This window comes from Pseudorasbora parva, chromosome 5 (assembly GCF_024679245.1).
Source record: "Pseudorasbora parva isolate DD20220531a chromosome 5, ASM2467924v1, whole genome shotgun sequence".
Taxonomy (NCBI): Eukaryota; Metazoa; Chordata; class Actinopteri; order Cypriniformes; family Gobionidae; genus Pseudorasbora; species Pseudorasbora parva.
The window spans coordinates 27,428,743-27,439,845 of NC_090176.1; the positions used below are offsets into that span (position 1 = coordinate 27,428,743).

Below are 11,103 nucleotides of genomic sequence, written 5' to 3' on the forward strand. Positions count from 1 at the left end.
CAGGTCTTTATAAAGGTAAGGATCTATGATAGCCTCATTCTCATAGATCTCATGTCAGTCTTTCCTGAAACTCGTGTACTCTCTAGACCTGAAGTATACTTCCCTTGTGAGACCTAAGTATTATCACAAAAAAATTAACCTTAAAAATTGTATTAGCATTCAGCATGTAAAAAGAAAAGGTTTTTTTTGTCTTTTTGTGTGTGTGTGTGAAATACTCATTTTCGTGACACAATGTTTACTTCTGTATAGAAATTATTTTATTAAAACTACATTTCTAGTACCAAGAGTCCATGATACGCCTCATGCTCATGAATCTCATGCCACCCATATTGCTGAAGCTCCTGTACTCTCCAGGCCTGAAGTACCACATCCTGCCTCTGTAGTGGGGCTGCTCATACATGAGCCAGTGGCCATCCATCACATGACAGGACTGGCAGTGAGACATGCGATAACGGTCCATGATGCTGTCACAGTCATCCATCATCTCGTACATCTGACCCATGAAGTTCTCTCTCTCGTAGATCCTCATCCTGTAGGATCCTCTGTGCTATAGTAAAAGAAAGTGATTTTTATTTTATTTTTTGTTGGCCCCAACTTAAAATCAAATGTAACCAAATCCATGACAAGATGTAAAAAAAAATCAAAACCAACACCATGTTTCTGAATAATTCAATCATTAACTCTAAATCGAATATTCCTTTAAGACTATTGTCCAGAGTGAATTGATTTAAAGGCACAATATGTAATGTTTCAGCATTAAAAATATAAAAGATCACTATATCTATGTTATATATTTTTTAAAGTTGTGTGTTTACATTATCCCGACAGTTCCAATTAACTTCTAAATCCAGAGAAATTAATAGTTTAATTCGAAGACACGGACCGTGTCTTTATTTCCGTTATGTCGCCCGTCTTTCACGTCATATCCACGTTTGCGCCTTGCTTCCTGCGGAACCGCCAAACTCAAAGAGGAACACTGACAGTATAAGGGGAACACCCGTATAAAAAAGTCTGTATGATAATGGATCATGACTACTCTTTGCCTGTACGTTTTGCCAGCTCAACAAAGCGCAAACGTACGGGTGAAAAAAATGACCCGAGAAGATTTTGGGACAGTAGAAGAAGCAAGAGACGTGTAAACCTTGGAGGAGCCTTTGAAAGATGGCGAAATCTTCGTGACAAGCTCGGACTGCAGAGAGATGCTGATCTCGCTTGCGTTTTAATAAACAGGTCATTTAAGTAACCATTCAGCTAACATAATAATCATATAATCATAACATGCTGTATGTTTGCATATTGCATAGCGATCTTGACCACATTGAGACGCGTTTAGCTGAATACGTATACATTTTGTATTGAATCGGCTTTTCAAACAGGCGGATTCTGTGTTTTTGGAGACTGAAACAGCTATTTTTTTAAAAACTGATTCAAAAGTATATTTCTGTCCGTATATGTGGTGACATGATGATGTCATGTGTAAAACGCAGATGGACTAGCTATTATTGGTTTTATATGTAGCTGGAGAAAGTAACGTTAGCTTCATAAGGTAATATGCCACTATCTTGGTCAATTAATATAAGGTGATCGTCACTTTTATCATATGTTAATACTAGCTACATATAATATTGATTTAATAATGATCTACTTATTCATATATCTCTGAGTTCCAAAATAAATGTTTATTAGAATGATTGATGAACGTGGGGAGCGACACAGCGCGTGTTCCAATGAACAACGTATTGCTGGTGCTGGTTCTCTCATTTACTATGTTTTATGTTGGTAATGATAAACTAAATTGAAATTTATTTCCTTATTGAACAGTTGATATACAGAATGTTCGATATACAGAATGTTCGCCATGTCAACATATCTATAATTTGAGTAACTCAAATTATGATGCGTGGTTAATATGTCAACATAGCCTACCAACTTATAGGTATGTTGACATAGCGACCGCCCACACAACATTCTGGGTGCGTCCGAAATCGCGTACTATGTGAGTAGGTACTACATTTGAATTAGAACATACTTCACGACCGTTAAAAAAGTACGTTCTATATAGTATGAATACGGGTAGTATGAATGGAGTCGGACGTACTACATGCGCCATGATGGAATTGTCACGTGATAGACGCCATCATGACAGCGCAGAGATTTAAAGAGCCCTGTCACTACTCGATCCGTACCGGCAACACGATTTGTTCTGCGCATGCGCGAAAATGTTTCTACTTCCTGTTTGACATGGCAAAGCAATTTACGGCAGTTATTTGAATTACTACCACTCGATCCGTACCGCGATAGTTTTTTATTTATTGCATAACTATAAATAAATACAAAATAAACAATAAAGAACAATGAATATGTGATTTTTGAAGAGTTGATAATAAATGTTAATTGTTGTGTTTGTGTATTTGTCAGGAGATGGCGCTATAGTTCACATCTTGTTTCCTATAAAAGGGTATCGTAAGAATGGAAGAGTTGTTGCACCTGCTGTCAACGTAACCATCTGGCACTGTTGGTTTGTTTGTCCTGCTTGTGGACTGTATGAAACTTTGAGAATTGGGAAATTTCTTGTCCTCATGCTTACCTGGATTTAAACATAACATTAATCATAAGCAAATACTTTGCAGTTAGGTTTGAAATTAAGGTAGGTAGGCCTATCTTGCTTTGTCAATATAATATTTACCCATCATACAAATAAAATTTAAGACATCATCCAGCTCTTTACTTTCCTTAGTGACAGAAATATTACACAGTTGGTGAAATACAAGTGCTAATAATTTCCCATAAGCCTTAATTGAATAATCACTAACAGTGATGAAGTTCCTTAAAAACTGATTTGTAGGCTACATTTAACATCTAGGATATCAAACCCTTGTAAAACTAGTAGAGGGATATTCAAATGCAAACTACAATTTGCTTTATAAGATGTGACCAAAAAACAACAAATAAGCAGCAAGTCAAGCTTAAAGTAGTTGTTTTGATGCTTTTATACCATATAGCCTAGTTAAATAAAATCTTTATAAGAATCTAAGTCTCCACATTTACGAGACCTCACTTGGAAAATACAAATGTAGACTATATATTCCAAGGTTATTATTATGTGGCACTAATTACATTGATTAAATAGTTTAGACTTGCTTGACCCCATTTGGGAAATTCAGATGTTTTTGTTTGCATTCAATATTTCATTTTTTAAATGAAAAAGTTAATTTTTTCTACTTCAACATACTTGTCTACAATATAAAGAATACATATGTCTGCATTTAAGAAACACACGGGACAATTTATTTATATCAAAAAAATGTTTCCTGGGATGGATCCCCTTTGCTCCTTTTGTGGAGTGGAAGATGAGTCTGTCCCTCACCTTTTTGGGATTGTTTTCATGTAGTTACTTTTTTTTTCTCTTTTTTTGGAAGAAATTTAGAAAATTATATTGATGTCCCATTTGTATTTTTTTGTATAACTCTGACAATAGTCTTAAAGACAAGTTTTTTTTTCTTATAAATCTATTTATTTTTTTAGCTACTTTTTTTTTTATACACAAGTCTGTTAAACCTTTCTTTATTATTTTTTGTAAAGATCTGAAATGTAATTTAGATACTGTCTTTTCTTCCAGCAATGCCAAAGCTTTAAAGTCCTCTATGTGGTGCAAGAAGTATATATACCTTTTTATAATGTAAAAAGGGAAAAAAAGGCATTGGCATATTTTTCACTGTCTCACTCTCTTGAACCTAATTTAGGCTACTATAAATTGCATGTCACCCCTTGCTCAATTTTTTTTGTTGTTGTTTTTTTGTGTGCTTTTTTTTATAGTTTCCTTTTATATATATATATATATATATATATATATATATATATATATATATATATATATATATATATATATATATATATATATAGTGTTCGTTCGTTTTTATTATTTAATTATGTATTTGTTTGTTTGTTTGTTTGTTTAATTCATTTTGCTGCCTCGGTCTATTGTTTATATTTGTTTTGTTGTTGTTGTTGAATCCTTTTTTAACTGTGGCTGTTTGCTTTTGTATTTGTTCAATAAAAAAAAATATAATTATATATATTTTTAAAAAGTGACACCGTTGTCGCAAAAAACTTTGGCGATGACAGGAAGTGACGTCAAAAGTACGTTTTCGCGCATGCGCAGAACAAATCGTGTTGTCGGTACGGATCGAGTAGTGACAAGCCCATTCCACCGACTGCACACATTCGCGAGCAATGTTTTTAGATCTGCTTCGCTTTTATCTGCGTTTTTACATCGTTCGAGCTCACAATCCAGAGGAGGCGTCGGTCAGCTCCTCGCAGGTCACGCCTACGTCGAGAGCTTGTGCGGAATTTCTCAAATAATGCAAGTATTATAATGTATTTAGCTTTTAAATATTACCTCAGAAACAAATGTGTGTGCGTCTCTCTATTAATGGAGCTACAGTGGTCCCTAGAGGCGTATGGCGTTATATATGTGCCTCAATCCTGAGCGCGTAATTGTAAGTTTTGAGCGCACAGAAATATATTTTGCAAGCACATTACATTATATTTTGAACAGAAACTAACGATCGCAAAAAAAAAAGTGTTTGAGCAAAGAGAAAAACGATTCAGTGCTCAATAAATGTATTTGCTTGTTTGCTATTATCCATATTAGCGTGCAATAATAACCCCTCTCACGCAGGTGCTCTTTCACTCACTTATTCTCTGCGCTCCTGTCAAGTCCCTCTCTCTCTCTCTCTACTCTTCTTCTGTGCGCGCTCAACTCTTGACACACGCTCGCTCAACATACAACCATAGACATCATATGATGTCTATGCATACAACAGCGTTACAAGTGTGCCACAAAACCAACCAATCAGAAAATTAAAGGTCAATTGTGATTGGCTGTTGGGGTCTCCAATCAAATCGCTAGTAGAACCAAAGCACGTCTGAACTATCTATTTTACAGCATCCCGCTTACTAAAAAATAAAATAAAAAAATCGACAACAATAACTGATTACAGCGAGACTAATGGATTAAACCACATTTTGGTAAGTATTTTTTATTATTATTATTATCTTAAAAGTGTCATGTTAGTTTTTTGTATTATAATCCTGTTGTGTTGTTTAACTTACAATATTATATCTCCTTTTGTGACTAAAGTTAGTTTGACTTATCTTTTTCAAGCAATCTAAAGCTAGCACAGCTGCAGACAATGTCATCAGAACAGCAACACCTAAATGTCACACAACAGCCACATGTGAGTAGTTTGTAATATTTTGGTTATATTTTACTGTGTTTATTTTGTTTGTCTGCATTCTTAGCTTGCAAACTACATTTCATTGCTTACGTTGGCAAACTAAGGGGATAATAAAGGCTTCACTTTGTTCTCCATAATGATTTAAACATTATTTATACTTATAATGTCACCTAAAATGCACATTGCTGCCTGCCAGACATTTCAGATGTTAAATTGAAATTGGACTTGAGTCTTGGGGAGGATGAATGGGAGTTACGCAATTCAGGATACAACAAGTACATGTATTTCATTACAGGAGCAGGACTAGATATGTTAATAGTTACATTTAATAACATTTTGGAGTATTAGCTGAATTAAAATATTAATTAATTTAAAAAGAAATGTATATGTACAGTACTACCAATGAAATGCACAAAGACATTACACTTCACGAGTCTCATAACACCTCTGGTCTCCAGTAAAACCATAGCTCATCTTTATTATCATGGCCTCTATTGGAAAGAAAGTTTTTAGTAGGTGGACATTTTACTTAAGTTTTCCAGATTTGAAAATGCTTTATAGGCTACTGCATGAATTTAGGTCTACTTCATGAAAAATATTTTATTTTCTTCTAATCTTACATTGGTATGTTGTCTTATAGAATAAACTGGAGAAAAAAAACATTCACAATCGTGCTGATAATCTACAGATGCATAGCCAAAGTAAACTATCATCTGAGAAATTTAGTTGTAAACTAAAAAACATGTTTTTAGACAGCGTGTTCTACATCTTATTCTAAAGTCATATTGCTGCCGTTTTCAACATTTGACTCTGTCATGTTTGCCTTTTTCGTCGTTTCAATCGGGGTCTTTTCGTCTTTTTTGTGCTGCGATTTGATTGGAGACCCCAACAGCCAATCACAATTGACCTTTAATTTTCTGATTGGTTGGTTTTGTGGCACACTTGTAACGCTGTTGTATGTTGAGCGAGCGTGTGTCAAGAGTTGAGCGCGCACAGAAGAAGAGTAGAGAGAGAGAGAGAGAGAGAGAGAGGGACTTGACAGGAGCGCAGAGAATAAGTGAGTGAAAGAGCACCTGCGTGAGAGGGGTTATTATTGCACGCTAATATGGATAATAGCAAACAAGCAAATACATTTATTGAGCACTGAATCGTTTTTCTCTTTGCTCAAACACTTTTTTTTTTTTGCGATCGTTAGTTTCTGTTCAAAATATAATGCAATGTGCTTGCAGAATTTATTTCTGTGCGCTCAATATTTACAATTACGCGCTCAGGATTGAGGCACATATATAACGCCATAGTGGCGACACCCACCAACCACTGGCACAATGGCTTAGGCTGAGTGTGAATTTGTGTGCCAAACATTTGAAATTATAGCTACATATCACATATTTGAGCTTCATGTTTTACAAATTATTTACTTCAAGAGTAAATCCAAAAATTACAGAGATCGTAAAGTCTTCATCTTGTACACGCTTTAAAAGAAACACATAACGTTAACGTTATTGAACTATTTTAAAGTGATGCCCTGTAAATGAGATTGCTAGTATCAAAGTCCTTTTATATCTTTTTGAAACCTGTGAAAGTTACTTACCGAAGCTGCTTAAGTTAAACTTCTTTCCTCGTGATTACACTATAATAAAAAACATTTGAATACCTTTCCTTTTGGTGGTGTTTTACGCTATGTACGGCAAAATTATGTGATTTTATTTTAAGCTTTGTATCCTACGTATCCATTTGAAAGTTAAATACACAAAAATAAAGCAAATACATTTGAATGGTGTCTGGAGTGTGTGTTTTTCTCTACAGTGCAGCACTCGTATTCCGAGTTAGACAGCATATTTTTCAGATTCACGTGCAATTAGCTTGTTTCAAAAACCAGCAACACATACAGAACGCTTTAAAAAAAATACTCAAGGCCATATATTAGCACTTTACCACTGGCAATCTAGCTACTATAAAGCCCTAGGAATGAAGTGTTTTGTAATATAACTTGCTAAACAGCATGACGGTGAATTTACAAACAAATGAAAAGAGACACGGTATCATTTGATTTCTTTATTAACATCATTGTTTAGCAATTATTTCTAGTAGCCGAATGAATCTTTTATTTCTCTCGCATCTTTGTAAACACAGGTCGGTGTGTTCATCGGATCCTGCAAAATCAACACAGATATTAACATGTGATGAACCATGGTCAATCTATTAATGCTAACGGTACATGGACAAGCTGAGGTAACTTAAACATGTTAACAGTAGTTTGCTATGTAACCAACAACATTTTGATAATATCAACACTGGTAAAGGAGACATACATTGTTTTAATTTACTGAAGTTGTGTAATTATCTCATTAAACTGCTAAACAACGAACGTCTTCGTTTTGTGAAAACAGTGCTATCGGTAGCTGATTTACATTAGTCTACTAATAATGATAAAACTATAATTTTTCTGAATTGGCTGGAAAAGGACACCCTTACTTTACATCATATAAACTTCTAACAAGACAGTCGTTTACTTATATGATGTTAAACAAATACAATTTAACCACAAATAAACAAAAAGTTGTTTCTAAAGTACTTACACTTGAAAACAGCTGCATCTCCGTTTTCCGCCATTTTTAAATATAACGAACTCCTCTCTCCGTGGCATCATGGGATAGTAAAGTGTCCATCGTATGCGCACTTCATAATCTCGCCGGAAGTAGTATGCCATCCGGGTGTTTTTCGCATACTGTTTTTCGAATTCTATTGCTGCGTTCCACTCCACTTTAAGACACGCACTTGCAAACTTCCCTAAGCACTTCCCCTTGGGGGAATCCCCACCGCCATTTTGAAGTGCGTTCCACTTCGTGAAGTGGACAAGGGAAGTTTATATGGACAGACCCTTGCTCCCTCGATTTTGACCGAGTGAGCGAGTCTACTTCATATGTACACTTCAGGCAGCTTCATATACCACAATGCAACGCGATTGTGACGTCACCACGTATCGTGTTTAATTTTCCCCACCACAAACAACTCTATGATATTTTTAAAAACATTTAAAAACAACCCAAACACATCCATATACATATAGAATGCTGCATTAAACAATTTCGTAAAGGAAAAAAATAAATAATAAATCAACTCCAAAGTGGATTCCAAGTGATCAAGGGCTTAGGGCGTTCCAGTTCAGTCCATTGCAAAGTTTCCACCAGTAGTGGGCACTCATGCAACGTAGGCATGACGCACATCCGAGTGAACGAGACGGAGGGAAGTTTGCGAGTGAAGGGCATGATAAAAATGAATTGGAACGCAGCATATGAATTCGGACATACTACTCTGCTCACATACTGTTTTTCGCATACTATATAGTATGGAAGTACGCGATTTCGGACGCAGCCTCTGTCTCACACATTAGCTAACGTTACTGATAAGTTTGTTAAGTAACGGTAGCTCGCTGCTATTTCATTAGATTGACATTACATAACGTGAAAAGCCGTAACTAAACTTAACAATAATAGAGATGTAATATAACAATTACCTTGTCAGTGAACATGTTTTCTGCTGGAGATGCCAGATTCGCTGGTTGACAGTGACAATGACAACAACTCCCATGAGCCCACGCACTTTCCCAACGTCATCAAAGTACGTCTGTTGTTATTATTTTGAATGAGTGACCCCTAGTGGCCAAAAGTTGCATACTGCACGTTTAATCCAAGCCTGCAGTCTCCCTCTCATTTACTGAAGCTTTCGCGCCTCGATCGTCCCCCGGTGGCTGGTCCCAGTATAGCCGCCCCTCTGTGTTTTCTAATGGACGCGAGACAAACTAAATAATAAAATTACACTTCAAAAATGTTTCCCCAAAGTTAGTTTATGTCACTGAAGGCAGTTATCATCACGATGATTTCATTTCAGGTGTTCGTTTTAAAAATAAGTTTACTTTGAGTTAGTTATTTGATGCTATAAAAACGGGGGGTGTGACGTCATGATTGACAGCTGAGACTGACGGCTTCTCTGAGTGAAGTTGTCACTGAGGCACTAACGGACTTTTTTCGATATTTTTGGGAGCAGATTAGAGCTTTAGCTTTAATTTCTACATTTCCATAACTGTTTATTTCACACCAACATTATTAATTGTTCTGCATCTGCGAGAGTGTGGGCGGGCTTTTGATATCGCGACTGTACTTCCTGTTCTACTTCCTGCGCTCTACTGCGCAACTCCGGTGTCATGACAAATCCTGTCCCCCTGTGAAATCGTGTCCGCTGGTAGCGGTTTTAAATGCCTGATCAAAAGTTGTTATACATGGTTCTGGACAATCAATTGTTTAAAAATAACTAAATAATAAACTAATAAACTATGAATTCATTGCCACACTAAGTACACACGCAAAACATTTATTTGAAATATTTAATTGATTGCTATAATGGGAGCAAAAACATGTTCTGAATTATATACTTATATAAGCACTTATAGCTTCAGTTATATACTACTAATATATAAAACATATGCTTTGTAAGACATTAAAGACTATTTTAACACAATTTAAACAGTAAAAATCAAAACGCGATTGTGTAAGAATTGTAATCAGGCTCTGAACGGATTACCTATTAAAATTTCTTTCAGCCAATAGAATCGCTCTGGGGGTCCTTGCGGACACGATTTCACAGGGGGACAGGATTTTTCATGACACCGGTCCCGAAATCGCTACTGCGCAGACCCAAGATGACCGCGCCGTGCAAGGGCGCCTGAAAGCTTCAAATCTCCGCCAAGCGGAAACGGATGATGTCGAGTCGTCCATATTTTTTACGGTCTATGGTTTAATCCAAACATTCAACATCAACATTTTCATGGAGCTCACCATGGGGATCATATGGCAGGACCTGATGCAGTTGCTCATTCCAAGCATAGACATATAATCAGCGTACTCGCCCCTTCTGAAGAAATACCCATTTCCCATGTAGTTGGGATTATCATACATCATCCAGTATCCGCTCTCCACTCTGCAAGAGTGACAGCGACTCAGGTAGGAGGAGAAGTCTCCACAGTCGCTCATACACTCATAAGAGCGACCCTGGAAGTTCCTGTCCTCATAGAAGATGACCTGAACATTTCAAGTTATTATTTTAGTGGTTTATAGTTGTATCTGCCAAATTAAAGTAATGTGAATTACATTGAATGTAAATTGTAGCTGGAATTAACTATACCTTGCCCATGATGGCTGGCTGATCCTCAGTAGTTCCACAAAGGAGAAGCTGAAGCTGATTCTGGTTGTTGGCTGACTGGTGTCACCTGTGCTTTTATACAAGACCAAGACTAAAGAGTACACCCTGTCTATTGTCTGTAAATTCCGGACTCTGCGAGTTCAAATAGACTCTATTATACCTAAAGCTTATTATGTAGATCTTAAAACTCACATTTGTCAGGATACTAGCATTTAAAAGGATTTGAAACTTGTATAAGGCTGTTTTCCTGTTCTACTACAAAATCAAAAGTAGTATTAAATATTAGTTACAAAACACCAAAAAGAACATTTTACTTTTCACAGATTTTTTTATTCTTCTGTATAATTTTGCATTTGGTGAACTCAATCTCTTCCATTTTGTTTACATTTTATTATGTGCACATTCAAAGCCTTAAGTGGTCCTTTAAAGTGTATAAAATATTTTTTACTACATTTAAAATCATTTTGAATTACTGCAACTTCCCTCAGGTCACAAGGTTAACTACTTTGTATTATACAGCAAATTCTCTGTCTTGTGTAGTCTTTTTTGTATTGCTAATTTGAAATTGTTTTGTTGATTGATAGCTTTGTCTCAATGTAAGAAAATGATTTTTTTGGAAGAACATTTTAACGCTGGGGTCCGAGAAAGATGAAGACTAGGGATT

The 11,103-nt window shown here is 35.9% G+C and overlaps 1 protein-coding gene across 1 annotated transcript; it reads right to left on the reverse strand.

Moving 5' to 3' along the window:
- Positions 1-274: 274 nt before the first annotated feature.
- On the reverse strand, positions 275-10,430 carry LOC137075303 (gamma-crystallin M2-like). The gene is made up of 3 exons (XM_067443691.1): positions 10,422-10,430; positions 10,076-10,318; positions 275-547 (listed from the first exon to the last, which is right to left on the reverse strand). The coding sequence occupies exons 1-3, from the start codon at positions 10,428-10,430 to the stop codon at positions 275-277; spliced, it is 525 nt and encodes a 174-aa protein (XP_067299792.1).
- Between the last annotated feature and the right edge of the window lie 673 nt (positions 10,431-11,103).